The following is a 21,045-nucleotide window of genomic DNA, read 5'->3' on the forward strand; positions in this document are numbered from 1 at the left end:
AGGTGGGGGTCCCCATGTCAAGGGAAGGGTCCCCATGACAATGTGGAGGTCCCCATAGCAAGGCAGGGGTCTCAATGGCAAAGTGGGGGTCCCCATGGCAGGGTAAAAGTCACCATGGCACGGTGGGGGTCTCCATGGCAAGGTGGGGTTCCTCATGGCAAAGTGGGGTTTCCCATGGCAATGTGGGGGTCCACAATAGGGGGAGAAGGTCTACACGGCAGGATGAGGCTCCCAGCAGCTGCATGAGGGTCCTCACAGCTGGATGAGAATCCCCACAGTGAGATGAGGGTCCCCACAGTGAGGGTCCCCACAGCAGTGTGACCATCCCCATGGCCATGTGAGGGTCCCCACAGAAGCCTGAGGGTCCCCATGGCAACTCCCTGCCCTCGCCCACCCTCACCTGCATGTGGCCTGGGGTGGGGAATCTCCGGGGGGATGTCTGAGCCTCGGGGCGGGCCAAGAGGGTCCGAGCCCTATGGAGGGCACTGGGGGGGCCCAGAGGGTCCAAGCCCTAGGGTCAGCACAAAGGGGGCTGAGCTTGTCGGGAGGTGGGGGATAAACACTGGGACTGGGTTGGGGGTCCCAGGGGGGCTGAGCTTGGGGTGTGTGTGGGGGGGTCCGTGCTGGGGTGGTGACCCCAGGCCAGCCAAGCCACCCTGCTCCCCTCGGCAGCCTACCCCCCGCCCCACCAGCCCCAGCAAAGCCCCCGCGCGTGCATCCTGCGGGGCGGCGAATGGAGCTGCCTATTGATTCGCAGCCCGGGCTAAAAATAACTTTCAACTCTTCATCCCGAGCTGTGAAAAATCCCCCATTGCTAGGCGACGGGTTACCGGGAGACAGCCGGCGCTAGGCGACGGCGGTTGCCGCGGCGACGGCACCCGGCGCACTGCGGTCCAGTTTTGGCACCGGTGGTCCGGCTGGACCGGTGATGCTCGGGGCCCAGGGTGATGCTCTGGGGCCAGGGTCCCATCGCCGTGGGGACACGCTGGGGGCGTGGGGCAAGACCCTTCAGCATCCCCCGGGCGGTGGGGATGGGAGGGCAGCGGAGGCCAATGGGGTGCTGGCGGTTTGCATAAAGATGAGTTGTGGAGGAGTGATGTTGGCTGCTGCCCTGGCCCGAGCATGGGGACACCGGCCACCACCCTCCTGGCACCCGGGAGGGAGGGTCCCCATGCTCCAAGGAGGCTCAGGGGGCCTGGCCCAGCGAGCCGGGGTTGCCCACGGCTGTGGGGTGAGCTGGGTATGCTGGGCACCCCACATCGGACACCCCAGGGTGTGGGTACCCCCTGAGCTGGTGGCATAGGGGGGCATCCACCCCAGCTGTGTCCCCTCCCCTGGGGGCATGTGCACGGAGACTCCCCCTGCCCGGAGACTCCCCCTGCCCGGAGACTCCTCCAGTAGTTGTGACCCTTCTTGGCATGAAAATGTCGCCGGGACATGGGGCCACCCCAATATGTCCCCTCCAGGGCCCGGAGCTGGCAGGCGTTAGTGACAATGGGGCTGTGCCAGGACCAAAGGGACAACAGGGACCCCGCAGGGCCAAACTGCCTCCCTGTGCCTGCCAGCCCTGCTGGCACTGGGCTGGCTCTGGGAGCACTGTGCATCCCCCAAGGGCTGGACCACCACCCTGGGCTGCTGCTGGCTGGCAATTCCCCTGGGACATCCCCGTGGGGACAGGGCATCAGGGAGGGACAGGGCATTGCTGGGGGGTCAAGGGATCACAGGGGGAAGGACCCCCAGTTCCTCAGGCAGTGGGAAAATGACGTGTCACCTGAATGATGCCACTGACCCACACATCACCGTGGTCACCGGCCCCTCGGACCCCTTTTCCTGCGGTTGTCACCCGCTGGACAGGGTGGGATGAGGGTGTGAGCGTGTGTGTGTGTGTGTGTGTGTGTGTGTGTGTACAGTCTCCTCCCCCCAGATCCCTCCCGACTGCCAATGCGAAATCCGACCTGCCTTATAAATAATGGAGGCAGGAGCCAGGCGGCCGGATCCAGGCAGCTCCATCCGCCTCCCCAGGGCCTGGCCGGGGCAGCGGGCTGAGCTGGGCCCCCTGCTCGCAGGGGGCTGTGCTGGGAGAAGGCAGAGGGGATGGGATTAAACACGGCACCCAACCAGCTCCCTCCAGTTTGGGGAGCAGTGGTGAAGCTGGGTCCTGGACTGGGGACGCTGAGTGGGCGCTGGGCTGGGGGAGCTGGGAAATGGGGGGGAAGCAATGGGGCATCCCCCGGCTGCAGGTCCCACCACCAGCCGTGGACTGGGCAGGTGAAGTCCACCAGCACCTGGGCGCAGCACCCTTCCCTGGGTGCCTGCAGCACCCCGGAGTGCTGAAGCTGGGGCAACTGTCCCCGCTGTGCCCCGGGAACTGTCGGCAGGGCCGGAGCCGGCTACCAGGGCGAGAGGGGTCTGCACCAGGATCTCCATCCTGCCAGCACCCTGGTGGGGAGAAAGCCACAGCAAACATCTTTCTGTCCATCCAGCCTTCCATCCATCCCTCCTTCCACCCCCCATCTCTTCATCCCTCCTTCCACCCCTCCATCTCTTCATCCCTCCATTCATCCCTCCGTGTCTCCATCCATACGTGCCTCCATCCCTCTCTCTGTCCCTCCCTCCATCTCTCCGTTCATCCCTTTGTCTCTCCATCCCTCCATCTCTCCGTCCACGCCTCCATCTCTCCATTCATCCCTCCATCTCTCTGTTCATCCCTCCATCCTTCCATCCCTCTGTCTTCCCATCTCTCCCTCTGCCCTTCCATCCCTCCATCCCCCCATCCCTCCCTCCATCCCTCCTTCCCTCCATCCCTCCATTCATCCCTCCTTCCCTCCATCTCTCCATTCATCCCTCCACCTCCCCATCTCTCCCTCCATCCTTCCATCCCTCCATCTCCCCATTCATCCTTCCCTCCATCCCTGCCTCCCTCCCTCCCTCCATCCCCCCATCCTTCCACCCCTGCATTCACCCACCCACCACCCCTCTCCCCCTCTGCCTGCACACCCAGCTGCCAGCCCAGCCCTTCCCGCACACCCCCCAACCCCCCCCCCCCACCCCATATCCCTCCCTCCGCCTCCGTGTCCCGCACCCTCACCTCGCCGCTCCCTCACGGTCCCGCCGCCGGTGGCGATTGCCATCCCGCGCCGCCAGCCATTATCGCCACCGGCGACCGTGTCCCTTTAACAGCCTCCGCCGCTGACACGCGTGTGCGTGTGTGCAAACGCGCGTGTGCGGGTGCGAGCAGCTCCCGGCTCCCCGGGCTGGCTGGCAGGAGGGACCCCCCCCCCTTTTTCCATCCCACCCCCTCCAACCCCGGATCCGGATCCGGCCCCATTTACCCCCCCGCCACCTCTCCCTTCTTACTCCCCGCTTATTTTTCCTGTTGTTTAGCCGGGTTGGGGCGGGGGCCGGGCAGGATCCGGCCCCTTTTCCAAGGAGGATTTTTGGTGGTGTTTTTTGTTTTTTTTTTTTTTTGGAGGGGGTATTTTTTCCGGTTTTTCTTCCCGGTGGGTTTTTTGTTTTTTTTTTTTTTTCTCCTGCAACCAAGAGAGGACGGGCACAAGGAATGGCATGAGCTTCGGGAGACGGTGCGGGAGGTAAGAGCCGCTCGGGAAAAGCCTTTACAACACAAAGCCGGTGTCGGTGCCGATGCCGATGCCGATGCCGGTGTCGGTGTCGGTGTCGATGCCGATGCCGGCGCCGGTGCCGGTGCCGGTGCCGGCGCCGGTTTTACCGGCACCGGCACCGCAACCGCCCCTCGCCGCATCCCGCATCATGGAGCCGCGTTATATAACGGCGGTGGAGCCGGCCCGGCCCCGGGGCTCCCGGTCCGGTGGCGTCCGTCCGTCTGTCCGTCCCCCCGTCACCCCCCACCCCCCCCACCCCCCCCGCCCCATCCCTCTCCCGGTAGCTCAACCGAGGATGGTGGTCGAGGGTGAACACACACCTCGCCCCCCCCCTCAACACACACACACACAGTGATGCTGGCCCGCTCCAGGTTTGGGGATGCTGGGGGGAGGTAAGGTGGTAGCACCCCCCCCCTCTCCCGCCATGGCTGAGCATCACTGGGGAACGTGGCGGGGGGGGGGGGGGTGTTGGGTGGGTACCCGGGAATGTTTTGGGATGGGGGTTTAGGGGGACGTTGCCGTGGGGATGGGGTCAACCGGCTGTGGGGCTGCTGGCTGCGCCCCCCCCCCCCGCCCGCTGCCGGCTCCCAAACTGTCCCTTGTCCTCGCTGGTGGCACCATGGGACCGTTGGCTTCCCCCAAGCCTGCACCCCAAGATCCCAACACCTCACTACCCTGGTGAGGCTTTCCTCCACTGTGGGGTGACACAGGCCAGGGGAAGGGACAACAGGGGCAGCCACCCCCCCACCCCGTCCCAGGGCATGGAGGAAGGGGAAGGCCCTGGCTGGGATGGGGCCGAGGGGGTTGAGCCCCACAGCAGGGTCCCACAGGGCCCAGCACAGGGCCAGGGACCCCCCAGCAGCCCAAGATGGGGGTGAGGGGCAGGGAGCAGGCTGTTTTGGCGGGGCAGGGGACAGGGACAGACAGAGGGGTCCGTGTATGAGGCCAGCTGGGGCTGGGGGCTGGCCAGGCAGGCTGAGCCCCATGGAAGGGCTGGGGCTGGATGGGGGAAACTGAGGCACGTGTTGTGGCAGGAGCCGGGCAGAGACCCCAACGACCTCACCTGGGTGGGGGTCCGAGGGTGCCATGGGGCACTGGGATGAGGTGCTGGGGCGGCTCTGGCTCTTGAGCATCCACTAGCACTGGTGGGACGTGGCAATGCCAGGGCAGCGAAGGCTGGAGCGTGACAGTCCCTGCAGCAGGGACGCTCCTGCCAGAGGTCCTGCTCCACGACCAACCCCTGCCATGGGTACAGGGGGGCTCGGGCCCTATTTGCAGCACCCAGGGGGGCTCGGCATGCAGCAGGGTGGGAGCAGTGGGCGCAGAGCGATCTCCGTGCTGTGCTGGCATCTCCCTTCCTCTGAAAGCTGGGTGCTGATTTCACTCCGGCTACCAGGAAGAGGGAGGGAGGTGGCTTCGGAGTGGGGAGGACTCGCTCGAGCATCCATTTTTAATGAGCTAGATATCTATTTTTCCCCGAGCTGGCTTCCCCCACATCGATCCCTTTGCCATCCACCGGGCCTGCTTTCCTCCTGGTGCCAGCAGCTCCACAGTGGTGGGGAGCAGTGGGATGAGCATCCCCGGCACTGGGAATATCATCCTGCCTCCCCAAATCCTGCTCCCAGGGATGGAGGGACCCTCTTTCAGGCCCTGGTGGCACATGAGGGAAGGCTGGAGGGGAGAAAGGGTCCCCTTGTCCTCTCCGGTGTGGTCACCTCCGTGTTGATCATCCTGTGAGGATGTGGTCATGCTCCAGCCTGGAGAAGGGAGGCCGGAGCAGGAGCATTTTGGATTTGGGGGCTGGATCCTGCCTTCACACTTTGTGGGTTTAAGCTCTGCCTGGCTAGAGTCTGGCAACAGCCCTCCCTGTGCCTCAGTTTCCCCATCCACAAGCCAGGGCAGGTGCCCCCAGCTGTGGGTCGTGGCCTATTGCTCCTCACAGGGTCTGTGCAGATGGAGCAGCTCCTGGAGAGGAGAAAGGGGATTTGGGTGGCAAGTGGGTGCCGATGGTGTGGGAGGGAGCGGGATGGGGCGCGCGGGCGAGCGGGGCTCCTTCAGCAGCATCCCGCCCCCACCAAACCTCTGCCCACCCGCCACGGGGACCGGCCATGTTTTCTGGGTACCCCAGGGCCAGTGGCACAGAGGTGGGGACTGGGGCTGAAGGGGAGAGCATTTGGGGAGGGGGCAGGTAGGCAGAAGCCATTTCTTCGGGGTTTCTCCCCGCTGGAGGTGTGACGCGTGCCCAGCTCCTGGCCAGGGGAAGCGGGTGGCCCCGGGAGCAGGATGAGGCCAGTGCCTTTGCTTCTAGGATGCATCTAAGGGCTTTTTGGAGCCTGTATTGGCATTTATCACTCACGATGCCCTGCAGCAAGGAGTCCCGTGGCAGAACATCCCCTCCCCAGCGTCCCACCAGCCTGGTGCCGATGGCCCCCGTGCTGGGCAGGCATTTGCCCACCTCACCCCAACCCCGTCTCCCAGCCGGACCCCCAAGCCCGGGGGCAAAGGGACATCGCTGCTTGCATTGCCATTGCCATTGCCATGTCTGGAGGGATGAAGGGGTTTGAGGAAGAGGCTCAAATCCCAGTGGTACCCGGGGAGAACATCAGTGGGCAGGGGGCAAGGGGGCAGCCATGGGCCATGCTCTCCTGCTTCCTCTCTCCTGGTGGGATCTTGCATGTTTGTTCAGCCCTTCCTGGGCCCAAGGGGGACAAAAAGAAGGGCTGTAATGTCTGGGTGCTGTCAGTTGGGCTCTGGCTGGGCTTGCAGCAGGGGACCAGGCTGGGCAGGAGCTGCCACAAGAGGAACTGCTCCCTCTTCCAGTCGCCGTGGTTGGTGGGGAGCAGGGCAAAGCTTGGCTGAAGCATGAGCATCCTCCCATGGCAGTGAGGGCTGGGACCTCCGAAGAAGTCTGGAGGAGGTGGGCCCAGAGGTCCAGCTCTGCCCTGCTCTGTGCATCCTGTCCTCTTCTTGGGGGGGATGTCCCCCCCAGGGGACATGGGGCTGCCTGGGAAATGTAGGGAGGTCTTGATGTCTTGGGAGATTTGTGTCTGAGCAGAGAAGATAAATGCTGCTGTGGGAAGGGGTTGTTGCAGACGGAGGGGACCCCACTGCCTGTTGCAAGGAAGTTTTGCCTGGCTGGGCCTGGGGGTCTGGAGCTCTGCCTCCTGCCTACAACCCCCCCAGGCTGGGGGGCACAGCAGCTCTGTCTCCTGGTGCCCCTGGGCCCGAACTGTTCTCTCAGCTAAGCAGAAAGTGGTGGGGACCTGAGCAGAGATTGGCTTTGGCACCTCAGCCAGCATCTCCCCCGCTCCCTGGGCATGGGGATGACCCCACATAGCCCATATCCAGCTCCTGCTGTTCGGAAAGGCTGTGGGACCTGAGGGAGAGCAGTGCTGGGGGATGCCTATCGCGATGGCACTGCTGCTCGGCCATAAGCTGCCTGAGACCCAGCAATGGTTTCAGCAGCCAGCCTGGCACTGAGAGCAGTAGCCGGCATGAATGGGACTCAAGTCAATTGTTTTCCCAGCCCCTCCTGAGCCTCTTTGTCCGCTGTAAGGTGGGACGAGCTCTTTGGCATCGTTGGGAGCCAACAAGGAAGCAGGAGAGCTGTTCTCAGCCCTCTGGCCTCCCAAGAAGCTCTTGGGGTGATCTCAGGAAGGAGTTTCCCAGCTCCATCACACAAACAGCAGGTCTCTGGGGCCAGGCGGAGGGGTGAGGCCCTTCCCCACCCTGAATTCCTGGCTTGTGCAGCGGGGGAATGGGTAGCGCTGAGTTTGGGGCTGTGCTCTGAGCCTTTCTCCCAGCTGACTTGTGTGAGTGCGGAGCCTGGGAGCGCAGATCGATGTGCACACACACACATGCACATGTACAGGCAGCTTCTACCCAAACACAGCCGCTGCCTCTCCATCTCTGGTGAATCCAGCAGCTCTTCCAGGGCCTCCTGTGGCTCCTTTGCATTGCTGGGGTGAACCAAGCCTTCCGAGGGGACCCAGCCTTGGAAGCCAGCAGTCATAAACACCCCTCTGACTGCTCACGGCATGGGCAGTGGTCTGACCTGATGGGATCAGAGCAGGAGGCAGCTCACACGCCACCGAGTGCTGCTGGGGAAGGCGATCTGTGCAGTGGGATGTCTTTATGGCTACCATGTGCTTCGGTCAGCAAGATCAGCCCCCCCAAAACAAGAGCCAGCCTGGCATTGCTGCTGGTTGGGGATGTCATGTAGAGCTGAGGGACTCCCAGGGAGCCGTTACCCTCTGGAGTGCTGGACAAAAGCCTTGGCTGTGTGCTCTGCCACAGCACTGTGTCTCGGGTGTGTTTTCTCCGCCTGTAGAGCAACTTGATTTGCTGCATTAGTAAAAATAGATGGGCTAATGAATTCAGCTGATGCAACCCTCTGTGTGTGTGTGCGTGCATGCGCTTATCTCTGTTTGTGTGTGTAGGGGTGCGTGTATATGTGCAGCTGAATGCCAAGGCTCGTGCAAGGTGCATCCACCAGCTCCTGGGGCTCTGTCAGGGTGGTTGTGTGTGTGTCCATGCGTGTGTCTGGGTGTGCATATAGATGTATGTGCATGTGCGTGTGTGTGTGTGCAGGAAGCCGTGAGCGATGGCTGCTTGCTGCTGAGCAGCTCTGTCACTGAAGCAGTGGCTCTACAGAAATAATTTTGCAGCAGCCTTGGATTGTGGCAGGGCAATAACAGCGCTTCACGGCAGGGACCTGGGGGGGAGCAATAGTAGGATCTCACAGGGACCTGGCAGGGCAATACTGGATCCTTCAGGGACCTGCTGGGGCAGGCAAGGATCCTCACAGAAACCTAGAGGGGCAATCGCAAATCCTCACAGGGAGGTGGGGGTGGGGCAATGGTGGATCTTCATAGGGGGCTGGCAAAGAAATAGAAAATACTCACAGGGACCTGTTGGGGCAATGGTGGATCCTCAAAGGGACCTGGTGGGACAACAGTGTATCCTCACGGGGATCGCTGAGGCAGGGGGGTCCGGCAGGGGCACCTTTGCGGGGTGCCCTTGTCGGGTGCTGCGGCCCCGGAGGGTACGGGACGCTGTCCGCGGTGCTGAACAGAGACGCTGTCCGCGGTGCTGAACAGAGACGCTGTCCGCGGTGCTGAACAGGCCCTCTGTCCGCGGTGCTGACCGGGCCTGCTCGGCGAGCAGGGACGGAGCCACGCTGGCTCCCATGCCTGGCCAGTCTGGGGTCTCCAGTGGCATTCGAGCCCGGCTGACCCAGTGTCCTCGGTAGGCTCCAATTGCTCATCCTGGAGCCCAGCCACAACTGGATAATGATCTGATCCAGCACATCTCATCTGCCACAGCCTGGGGTCTTCCGGTGAACGCACATACAGGAGTGGTACTGACGGTGGCTGATCACCCTGCCCATCTCTTGAGGCTCTCATCCCTCTTCACTACCACATGGAGACTGTAAACTCTGCAATGGCTTGCACAAGCTGTGTCTTCCTGGCAGCTTTCGTCCTATTCTTCCCAGCATCTTCATCATCTGTGTACTGTTTGTAGTGACAGGCCCTTAGACCCCCTTCTTTCTTCTCTCTTCCTGCGTCAAATCCGCCCCCCACCACTGCATCATCGCTCATTGTGGATGACAAAACCCTCATGAATGGAGTGACTTCTCCGGCAATGACATTTCCTGTGAAATGTGCACCCTGGAGTGAATTTGGGAGACTAAAAGACTTTACCCTTTGCTTTTGTCAGATTTCCTCCCACTGTGGATTGGGAGCTGGCACTCCACTGCTGGCAGATGCTTCCCCCGTGAGGTGTGGCCTGTGAAAGCAGAGGGGGGTTGCAAAGCTGGGCCCTTCCTGTGGGATCCCAAAGTGAGGATGGTGGTTCCAAGCACTGAGCTCTCCTTCTGACAGCCTTGTTGGCCCAGTCATGCAATCTGTAAACAGTGACATGATGAGGAGAGAAGGGAAAGCCGGATCTCTGCTCTTCTACTGCTTTACGGTAACCAGAAAGCATATGGAGGGGTTCATGGAGCTGCTGGAACATCTGAGGGGTTCTAGGGGTTCTGTACTGACACCTCCAAGGCAGACGGCTTCATATCTCCCTATCCCTCCGCAGTCTTGGTGGGTTGGAGGCAGGGCCTGGGGCAGGGCAGGGTGTGCACCTTGTGTCCCAGCACACAGCAGCTCTGATCTCCTTGGGATGCAGTACTTAAACTTTGTACACTGGAGTGATGTGGCCTCAGCCCTGGGCCGTGGGAGCCTGGGGGCTGCTTGGCTGCAGGCAGGGCCTTTCCTGCAGCTGTGGAGGGCAGATCCCAGTGCTGTCCCACGGTGCCAGAGGCAGGGGAGGAAGCAGCTATTGGACTCACTCCCCTCCCCAGTCTGTGCCCCCAGACCACCTTCTCCAGGCTGGGATCCTCCCCTCAGGCACAGTCTTGCTCCTTTTGGGGCAGTAGGAACCCCCCCAGTTCTTTGCCTGCCCATTTCCCCAGAGAGATGTGGCTGTGTACAGCCTACCTGCCTGCCCGGCCTCCCACTGCCACTGCCTGGAGCCTGCCTGTGCCCAGAAGGCCTGAATCTCATCCGTCTTTCTATTTGAAGTGATTTCCAAGCCCATTCATGGTTTGGGATTTCTGTCAGCCAGACAGGCAGCCTCAGCGCCTGGGGCAGGGGGGACCTGGCTCGGCTTTCCAAGGCAGGACTGGGCAAGCTGCTGAATCCACTCAGCACCCCTCCTTGAGCCTGGCCTCAGGGACCAGCCGAGATCAGAGCTGGTTGTAACCATTGCCAACACCTCCCGCTGGCTGCATTTCAGTCCGGCGACTTGTCAGCATCTGTTTCCTCCCATGACTGTCCCCTTGGGCTCCCGAGGCCCCAGGCTGTCCCTCTGCCACCACCTGCCCTCTCCCCAGGGGCAGCCAGCATGCCGAACGACTCTGGCTGTGGGCTCCATGCTGGAGCAAGAGCCTTTCTGTGCCGCCTGGTAACTATCTGTTTGGATTTGTGCTGTATGGCTGTTAGACACCCTGATGCATGTTCTGTTTGCTTCCCTAATTGCTGCCAAGCGCTGAGCCACTGGTTTTAAGTTTCTTCCTTCTTTCCCCTCCTCTTCTCCTGCTTTCAAGTGAATTTAACACATGTCCAAGCATCAGAGGCCCAGCTCCTCTGGCGGGCAGCGGGAGCGGAGGCAGCAGAGGCTGCCTCCAAGCAGGGAGCGGCGCCAGACTGTCTGCACAGGGCCGGGCTCATCCCCGGAGGCCGGACTCTCGCCAGTGATGCTGCCACCGGGCCAGACCGTCTGCAGGCACCTCCATGCCGCTGCCACTTACACCACGGGAGAGGCTTCAGCAGCTTCTACCAGCCCCGTCCTGCAGTCCCGTTGTGCCGGGGAGGGCGTCCTTAGGAGATGTGGCATGCCATGCACCCCATGGGGCTTGACGGTTGTGCCGCTGTCAGCTGCCTGCTCTCCTGGGCTCTTCCACGGCACCTTTTGGGTGGCCGCTCCCCTCCCCAGCTGCTCCAGGAGGGCTGGATGAGGCCTGGAGGTGCTGTGATGGTGAAAGTAATGGACTGGGGGCACTGGGGATCTAGGCTGTGCCCCACTTGCCTGCCCTCCCCCAGGAATGCATGGAGCATCCTCAGAGCCCACGGAGTTGGTCCATGAGCATCACCGGCCAGGATGCTGCTCCCTTGGTGCCCCTCCATCAGGGTCTGTCCATCTCCATCCCAAATCAAGCGCCTAAAATAATTCCCTCACTTTTATCTTGGGGGAGCTGGCAATGGAGACGGTCCTCGCATCCCATAAGCCACTGACAGCTGGATGTGCCAGCCATCCCTCAGGGCTCAGGGACCGTGTCCTTGTCCCCTGATCCCTGGGCTGGAAGCCACTTTCCCAGGCTTCAGCTCCTTGCTGTGTCCCTAGGGGGCTGCCAGGAGCCCAGTGCCCTCCAGCCTTAGACCAGGCAGGGTTTGGCACAGGCCGGGCAAACAGAGAGCGGGCAGGATGGGCAACGCACCGGCAGGGCCCCATGCCTCGCACGGGCTGGAGCAGAAGGAGAGGTCCAAGCCCCCATTAATTATTCACCTCCGTATTTATAGAGGGAAATGTATTGAATAATGGATGGCGGGGTGCGGCGGGGCCGTTGGAAAGCCGGCCTCGCTGCTGCTGAAATATTTATTGGCCTGGTTTGCTGGGGTGCCACCCGGCTGCCGCGAGACTCGGCAAGGCTCGGCGACGCTCCCGACCGGCACGGGCTCACCGCCGAGCGCAGGGCTGGCACAGCGAGCGTGGGCAGCTCTGCTCTGCTGCCACTGCCCTCCACAAAAAAGATCGGAGGTTGGAACACCTCTGCTGTGAGGACAGGCTGAGAGAGTTGGGGGGGTTCAGCCTGGAGAAGAGAAGGCTCCGGGGAGACCTTGGAGGCCCTTCCAGTCCCTAAAGGGGCTCCAGGAAAGCTGGGGAGGGACTCTGGATCAGGGAGGGGAGCCATGGGACGAGGGGGAACGGTTTTACACTGCAAGAGGGGAGACTGAGATGAGATCTCAGGCAGGAATTTTTTGCTGTGAGGGTGGTGAGCCCCTGGCCCAGGTTGCCCAGAGAAGCTGTGGCTGCCCCATCCCTGGAGGGGTTCAAGGGCAGGTTGGACGGGGCTTGGAGCAACCTGGTGTGGTGGGAGGTGTGGCAGGGGGTGGCACTGGGTGGTCTTCAAGGTCCCTTCCAACTCAAACCATTCTATGAGTCTGTGATCCTGCTCCCATCAGTGGCTGGATCCCAGGCTCAGAGAGGGATGTGAATATCCAGGGACAAATCCCCATCTGTCCCCCGTCACGAAGGACACCGGGGTCACACAGCCCCTTGGAGGACCCTGCTCTGTCCCCTCTGCAGCTGTACCCAGCCAACCTCCACCACCCGGTTCCCCATGCCATCCTGCTCCTTGCACAGGGACCCCCAGGGTGTCCCTCCCCACTGGTGCCATGACACCCCCCCCAGCCCTGCCCACCCTCCCTGCCGGCCCGGCAGCCCCTCACCTCACACCCCTGTGTTGCAGAGAGACCTGTAGAAGATGTCGAACCCGAGAAACGGTGACACCAAGCCCCCATGTTTACCCCGCAATGGACTGGTGAAGATCCCCACGCAACCCAACGGCCTCGGCTCCGCCAGCATCACCAAAGGCACCCCTGCCGTCAAGAACCGCCTGTGCCAGCCTTCCTCCGTGCCTGCCATCCTCAGCCCGGCCTTAGCCCACCGCAGCGACCTGCCCATCCCCAGCCTGGCCTCCCCGCTCTCCTTGGCCGCTCTGGCCGGCGTCTCCTCCCCTCCCGGCGCTTCCTTGGTGGGACTGAACACGAGCGAAGGCTCGGAGCAGCCCTCACCGGAGCGGCTGCCCGGCTCGCCCTCGGAAAGGCAGCTGGCAGTGGACGAGAAGATCCTCAATCGCTTGTTCTGGTACTTTTCGGCGTGCGAGAAGTGCGTGCTGGCACAGGTGTGCAAGGCGTGGCGGCGGGTGCTCTACCAACCCAAGTTCTGGGTGGGCTTGACACCCGTCCTGCACACCAAAGAGCTCTACAACATCTTGCCCAGCGGCGAGAAGGAGTTTGTCAGCCTGCAGGGCTTCGCTGTCCGCGGCTTCGACGGCTTCTGCCTTGTGGGGGTCTCCGACCTGGACATTTGTGAGTTCATTGACAACTACCCCCTCTCCAAGAAGGGGGTCAAGTCCATGAGCCTTAAGAGGTCGACCATCACGGATGCGGGGTTGGAGGTAGGTGACCCCGGCGAGGCGGCTGAGACATGGCAATGGTGGGTCCTTCCTGGTGGCCCTGGGGACACATCCATGGCCAGAGGTTTCACCAGCTATAGGCAAGGAGCAGTCAGGCAGCATGGACATCTCATGGGTGCGGGCAACATCGGGAGCCCCTGCCCATGGTCTGGACAGTGGGATGGGATGCAGCCTTGGGGGGTGAGGGTGAGGATGCTGTTGATGGGAGGGTTCATCCCTGCTGCCTGCAGATGCTGCCCTCACCCATCCCCGCCGGGAAGGCAAAGCCAGGCGAGGTGGCCTTGCCCCTAGGCGGTGGATGTGGCGGTGGGCGGTGAGCAGGGCTCAGGGGACGGGGACATCCCCGCTTGGTTGGCTGCTGCCCAGCAAGGAGGGGTCTCCTGGGCAGGGAGCTGTGGATCAGATGGAGATGGGGCAACTCATGGTCCTGCAATGTCCCCACTGAGGTCCCCTGCCCTGCGCCATGGCCAAACACACCCTACCCGAGCAGTGCCAGGCTGGGAGTGGGCATTGATCCTGCCCCTGCCAACAGCACTGGGTACAGGCCATGGCCTGTCCCTGCCTGTCCCCTCCCATTCCCCAGCGGTGCTGGCATGTCCTAGAGCAGGGCACTGCTCCAACACCGTGGACTCAGGGAGAAGGCTGGACCCACAGAGGGCTGGGGGCAGCAGGAAAAGCCCTGGGAGGGTCAGAGGGAGCTGGGATGGGTCCGTGGGGCTGTGTGGGGCGGGCAGCGGTGTCCAGCATGCCCTGACCCCCTGGCCTTCGGCAGGTGATGCTGGAGCAGATGCAGGGGGTGGTGCGGCTGGAGCTGTCGGGCTGCAACGACTTCACAGAGGCCGGGCTGTGGTCTAGCCTCAACGCCCGCATCACGGCGCTGAGTGTCAGCGACTGCATCAACGTGGCCGACGACGCCATCGCCGCCATCTCGCAGCTCCTGCCCAACCTCACCGAGCTCAACCTTCAAGCCTACCACGTGACGGACACGGCGCTCGCCTACTTCACCGCCAAGCAAGGTTACACCACCCACACCCTCCGCCTCAACTCCTGCTGGGAGATCACCAACCACGGCGTGGTCAACATGGTCCACAGCCTGCCCAACCTGAGCGTCCTCAGCCTCTCGGGCTGCTCCAAGGTGACAGATGACGGCGTGGAGTTGGTGGCCGAGAACCTGCGGAAGCTGCGCAGCCTTGACCTCTCCTGGTGCCCTCGCATCACCGACATGGCCCTGGAGTACATCGCCTGCGACCTGCACAAGCTGGAGGAGCTGGTGCTCGACAGGTATGGGGCCATGCCAAGCCATGCTGTGCCACGCCAAGCCATGCTATGCCAAGCTGAGCAGTGCCATGCCAGGCTGCACCATGCCAAGCTGTGCCATGCTATGCCGAGCCATGCCAAGGCATGCCATGTCATGCCAAACCATGTCGAGCCATGCCTTGACATGCTGACCCATGCCAAGACATGATGAACCATGCCATGTCATGCCATGCCATGCCATGCCAAGCCATTCTGAGCCATGCTGAGCTATACCATGCTATGCTGCACCATGCCAAGCTGTGCCATGCCATGCTGGGCTATGGTGAGCCATGCCATGCCATGCCGAGCCATGCCTTGCCATGCCAAGCCATGCTGAGCAGTGCCATGCCATGCTGCACCATGCCAAGCTATGTCATGCCATGCTGGGCCATGTTGAGCCATGCCATGTCAAGCCATGCCATGCCAAACCATGGTGAGCCATGCCACGCCATGCTGAGCAGTGCCATGCCATTGCTGCACCGTGCCATGCTGAGCCATGCCATGCCGAGCCATGCCATGCCGCGCTGCGCTGTGTCATGCTGTGCCATGCCTAGCCATGCTGAGGCATGCCAAGCAGTGCCAAGGCGTGCTGTACCATGCCGAGCCATTCCATGCCAAGCCATGCTGAGACATACCATGCCACACTATGCCACGCTGACACATACCATGCCATGCTATGCCATGCCGAGCTGTGCAATACCATGCTGCACCATGTCAAGCTGTGCCATGCCATGCCATGCTGAGCCATGCTATTGCTATACCATGCCATGCTGCACCATGCTGAGCCATGCCATGCCATGCTGAGCAGTGCCATGCCCTACTGCACCATGCCAAGGTGTGCCATGCCATTCTGAGCCAATGCCATGCCATGCCATGCCATACCAAGCTGTGTTATGCTTTGCCATGCCAAGCCATGCTGACACATGCTGAGCAGCGACAAGGTATGCTGTGACATGCCAAGCAATACCATGCCGAGCAGTGCCATGCCATGCTGCACCATGCCAAGCTGTGCCATGCCATGCTGAGCTGTGCCAAGCCATGCCATACCATGCCAAGCCTTGTTATGCCATGCTGAGCAGTGCCATGCCATGCTGAGCTGTGCCAAGCCATGCCATACCATGCCAAGCCTTGTTATGCCATGCTGAGCAGTGCCATGCCATGCTGCACCATGTCAAGCTGTGCCATGCCATGCTGGGCCATGCTGAACCATGCTGAGCCATGCCATGCCATGCCATATCAAGCTGTGTCATGCTGTGTCATGCTGTGTCATACCAAGCCATGCCGAGAAGTGCCAAGGTATGCTGTGCCATGCCAAGCCATACTATGCCATGCCAAGCCAAGCCATGCTGAGCTGTGCCATGCCACGCTCCACCATGCCAAGATGTGCCACGCTATGTTAAGCATGCTTATCCATGCCATGCCATGCTGAGCTGTGCCATGCCATGCCAAACCATGCTGAGCCATGCCATGCCATGCCATGCTGCACGATGCCAAGCTGTGCCATGCCGGGCTGTGCTGAACCAAGACATGCTATGCCATGCTGAGCCATGCCATGCCATACCGAGCTGTGCCATGCCATGCTAAGCCATGCCAAGCTGTGGCAGGCCAGGTTGAGCTGTGCCATGCCATGCCAAACATGCTGATCCATGCCATGCCATGCCATGCTGCACGATGCCAAGCTGTGCCATGCCGGGCTGTGCTGAACCAAGACATGCTATGCCATGCTGAGCCATGCCATGCCATACCGAGCTGTGCCATACCATGCTAAGCCATGCCAAGCTGTGGCAGGCCAGGTTGAGCTGTGCCATGCCATGCCAAACATGCTGAGCCATGCCATGCCGTGCCAACCCATGCCATGCCATGTTGCACAATGCCAAGCTGTGCCATGCCGGGCTGTGCTGAGCCATGCCATGCTATGCCATGCTGTGCCATGCCATGCCACACCATGCCACACCATGCCGAGCCATGCTGAGCCATGCTGGAGGCAGTGGGCACAGCGTGGGGTCCATGGTCTGGGGCCACCCATGGGTGCCCCTCTCCCGGCCATCCCCGACATCCCGTGTCCCCGGCAGGTGCGTGCGGATCACCGACACTGGCCTCAGCTACCTGTCCACCATGTCATCCCTGCGGAGCCTCTACCTGCGCTGGTGCTGCCAGGTAGGTGGGGGAACATCACCGTGCCCGTCCTGGCTGGCATGGCGGGAAGGGCAGGGGGGGCTGGCACCTCCCTGGGGACGGGGACAGGCTGGAGCTTCCACGACTTGGTGCTGGGAAGCAGGGAAAGGATGGGGATGCTCCTGCAAGCCCTGACACCCTGCTCCCACCCCAGCACCCTGCCCGGGTGATGCCAAACCCCCGGTGCCACAGAAGCCACCCCGCCATGGAGCGCCTCCTTGTCCCCCTCCCACCATTCCCACTCCATTTTCTTTTCCAGGTGCAGGATTTTGGCCTGAAGCATCTCCTGAGCATGGGCAGCCTGCGCCTCCTCTCGCTGGCCGGTGAGCCCCCCGCCTCCATCCCCCGGGATGGGGTTGCCAGGTCCCCATGGGGCTGGGGAGAGACCGGGCGTGGGGACAGGGACAGCCCTGGGGACAGCCCTGGGGACAGCCAGAATCCCCCTTCCCCAGCTCCCACGTCCCCCTGAGCCCCCCCGGGCACCCACACCCAGCCCAGCTCCCCAGGGGTGGGTCCACGGCTGGGCTCTTGGGGTGTTGGGTTTTTTGGCGGTGCTGGGGTTTTCGGGTGCTTTTTTGGGGAGATGCTGGTGCTTTGGGGTGCTGATGTGTTTAGGGTGCTGGTTTTGTGGGATGCTGGCGTTTTGGGGTGCTATTTTGTGGAATGTTGATGGTATTTTGTGGTATGGGTGTTTTGGGGTGCGGTTTTTTGGGCGCTGGGGTTTGGGGTGCTGCATTTCAGGGGTGCTGGTGTGTTTGGGGTGCTGATGTTTTGGGATGCTGGTGTTTTGGGGTGCTTTTTTGGGGGATGCTGGTAGTCTAGGGTGCTGGTTTTTTGGGGGTGCTAGAGTGTTTGGGATGCTGGGTTTTTTGGGGTGTTTGGGGTCCTGGGTTTTTGGGGTGCTTTCTGGAGGATGCTGGTGTTTTGGGGTGCTGGTGTGTTTGCAGTGCTGGTTTTTGGGGTGCAGGTTTTTTGGGGATGCTCTTTTTTTTGGATGCTGGTGTGTTTGGTTGCTGGCATTTTGGGGTGTTGGTGGTTTTGGGTACTGGTGACTTGGGTGTTGGGTTTTTGGGGTGCTTTTTGGAGGATGCTGGTGTTTTGGGGTGCTGGTGTGTTTGCAGTGCTGTTTTTTGGGATGCTTTTGGGGGGGGGATGCTGTTCTTTTTGGGGCCGATACTGGTGGGTTTGGGTGCTGGTGTTTTGGGATGCTGGTGGTTTTGGGGTGCTGGTGGTTTTGGGGTGCTGCTTTTTGCTGTGCTGGGGTTTTGGGGTGACGGTGTTCCCTTCCCGCCTTGCAGGTTGCCCCTTGCTGACCACCACGGGGCTGTCGGGGCTGGTGCAGCTGCAGGAGCTGGAGGAGCTGGAGCTCACCAACTGCCCCGGGGCCACCCCGGAGCTCTTCAAGTACTTCTCCCAGCACCTCCCGTGCTGCATGGTCATCGAGTAGCGCCCGAGCCGGCCACCCGGCTCCCGCGCCCACCCCGCCGCCACCCCGTCTGACATCGCCCACCCCATTTCTTTCCGTCTGCTGGGGGATGCAAAAGACGCCGTCGATTACGACCGACCCCGGAGACACCCCCCGCATCAACGCCCCCAAGGGACGTGGGGCACCAGGGGGAGACGGGGGACAGCATTGCCCCTCGCCGGAGCCCCTCCGGGTACCCTGTAAATTCCCCCACGCTGCCGCCATCACCCATCCTCCTCCCAGTGTCCTGCCAGTCCCTTCCAGACAGACGAACGGACATCATGGAAACCCAAAGTGGGAAGGCGATGCCGGCGTGACCCCCCCGGCCACATCCTGCCCCCACCCCAGTGCCAAGATGGCACATGGCCCCACCACCAAGGGACCAAAGGATGCTTCCAGGGATGGGCGAGAGGAGGATGCTTATTTTTGGCACCCGTGGGTGGCGGCAGAGGTTGGATGGGTCCCCTCGCACCCCCGGAGAGGGTCACCGAGCCATCCCCCTTGTGCTGCGTGTCTCCCCCCGAGCCTCCAGCCCTGTCCCTGGGGTGCCCAGCGCTTTCTCCTGGTGAATAGGATGTTTTTCTCCGCCTGCCCGCCCGCCGCCCTCGCATGCTCGCTTGCTTCAGTCTCGTGGTACGGCAGGCCCTGGGGTTCCCGGGGAGGGGGGGACGGTGACAAGTGACAGACCCCACTTGGCCTCTCCATATGGCTTCACCCCATCTGGATCCCACCCCGGGAGCCAGGCTCTCCCGGCAAAGCATCCCCTCTGACCCCGGGGACCCCGCTGCACCCTGGTTTACGTGGGCTCGGTGGGGCAATGCTGCTCCCCGCGGGATGCCAACGCCGAGGAGCGACCCATCCGGCTGGGATGGGACATCCCGGGGGACCAGGGCCAGGTCCGAGCTGCTGCGGGGACACCGGGGGCACAGAGCAACGGCGGGAGGGGGCACCTCAGGACACGCTGCCACCGCTCTTCCAGCTGGAAAGCCATCGTCCCGATGCCAGCGGCAAGCAGGGGGGACACCCCGGGCTGAACCGAGCCAGGCATGGGGCTGGGGTGCCCGTGGGGACCTGGCACGGGTGGGGGCTCGGTGGCCGTCCCCGGGGCATTGCCCACTGCCACACCAGCTGCCCGCACGTCCCCGGGAGGAGCGTGGGCACGGATACGGACACGGACATGGACACGGACACAGACACAGACACGCTTTCGGTTTGTTTTGCCTTTGTACCGGCCGGGAAGGAACTGCTGCACCACCCGCCGCCTCCGTGCCCTCCTTTGTCCAAAACGTCCCTTTCTGGCCCCAAAATGGCACGAGGACCCTCTTGGCCGTGGAAGGGGGTTTGGGATGCGCCAGGAGCCGCTGGGGCCGTGGGACAGGGTGGCACCACTGGGGCACGGAGCACCCCGGCACGGCAACAGCGAGGGTGGGGGGCTGCCTGCACCCCCAAACGCACCAGTACCCGTGGTATGCGGGTGCCAGGGGCTGGGGACAAGCAGGGCAGTGGCACATGAGGGTCCCCGACCCCTGCAGGTGACAGCAGCATTTGGGGGGGTGCCATCAGGCCTGCACACCCCCACGGTCCCACGACACATGGGCAGCCCCAGCACAGCCCCAGTCCCGGGGCTGGGGTGTGCCCATACCCTCCTCTGCACTCTCCCATGGCAGTGCCCCCCTGATGTCCCCCAGTGCACCCCCACCCCCTGCACACCCACCCCCCAGTGTAGCCCTGTGTAGCCACCCCCCCCCGTGTACCCCTAAACCCCAGGGTACCCCCAACCCCCCCAGGCAGCCCCACACTTCAGTGCACCCTCACATCCCCCCGGTGCATCCCTACACCCCAGTGCACCCCCTTTTCCCCCCAGTGCATCCTTACTCCCCCAACGCACCCCATATCCCCCTGCCACCCCCATTTTCCCCATCACATGCCCCCTATACTGCACCCCACATTTCCCTGGCATCCCCTCCCAATGCACCCCATATCCCCCCTGACCCCCCCATTTTCCCCACCGCACCCCCCCTACTGCACCCCATGTCCCCCCCTGACACCTCCATTTCCCCGTCGCACCCTGCCCATGCACCCCACGTCCCCCAGGAACCCCGACCCCAATTCACCCCATATCCCCATCTCACACCCCCCCGGACCCCACATTTCCCCAGCACCCCCACCCGCAATTCACCCCATATCTCCCCCCTGACACCCCCATTTCCCCATCACACACCCCCACTGCACCCCACGTCCCCCCAGCACCCCAAAACGCAATTGACTCCATATCCCTCCCGACACCCCCATTTTCCCCCTGAACCCCCTCCCCCCCGGACCCCGCATTTCCCCAGCACCCCCACTCCCAATTCACCCCATATCCCCCACTGACACCCCCATTTCCCCATCGCACCCCGCCCATGCACCTCATGTCCCCCTGGCACCCCAAGTCCCCCAGGCACCCTCCATCCCACCCCAATTCACCCCATATCCCCCCCCGACACCCCCATGTTCCCTGGGCACCCCCATCCCCCCCGGACCCCATGTTCCCCCGGCACCCCCACCCGCAATTCACCCCATATCACCCCCGACACCCCTATTTCCTCATCGCACCCCACCCCACGTCCCCCCACGCACCCCACGTCCCCCCATCATCTCCCCCCCAATTCACCCCATATTTCCCTTCAACATCCCCATTTTCACCCTGCACCCCCATGCCCCCCAGGACCCCACATTTCCCCGGCACCCCCACCCGCAAT

General features: G+C 62.6%; 2 protein-coding genes across 2 annotated transcripts; one reads left to right on the forward strand and one right to left on the reverse strand.

The window, feature by feature from the left end:
* Positions 1-602: 602 nt before the first annotated feature.
* Positions 603-3,188, reverse strand: LOC134520024 (basic proline-rich protein-like). The gene is made up of 2 exons (XM_063344916.1): positions 3,089-3,188; positions 603-2,439 (listed from the first exon to the last, which is right to left on the reverse strand). Exon 2 carries the CDS (start codon positions 1,698-1,700, stop codon positions 777-779), a length of 924 nt encoding a protein of 307 aa, XP_063200986.1. The 5' UTR covers positions 1,701-2,439; positions 3,089-3,188; the 3' UTR covers positions 603-776.
* A 207-nt stretch (positions 3,189-3,395) lies between these two features.
* FBXL16 (F-box and leucine rich repeat protein 16) lies at positions 3,396-18,291 on the forward strand. The gene is made up of 6 exons (XM_063344914.1): positions 3,396-3,590; positions 12,640-13,350; positions 14,141-14,649; positions 16,737-16,821; positions 17,099-17,162; positions 18,138-18,291. Exons 2-6 carry the CDS (start codon positions 12,655-12,657, stop codon positions 18,284-18,286), a joined length of 1,503 nt encoding a protein of 500 aa, XP_063200984.1. The 5' UTR covers positions 3,396-3,590; positions 12,640-12,654; the 3' UTR covers positions 18,287-18,291.
* The last annotated feature ends 2,754 nt before the right edge of the window (positions 18,292-21,045 follow it).

The sequence above is a fragment of the Chroicocephalus ridibundus genome, chromosome 8 (assembly GCF_963924245.1).
Source record: "Chroicocephalus ridibundus chromosome 8, bChrRid1.1, whole genome shotgun sequence".
Lineage (NCBI taxonomy): Eukaryota > Metazoa > Chordata > Aves > Charadriiformes > Laridae > Chroicocephalus > Chroicocephalus ridibundus.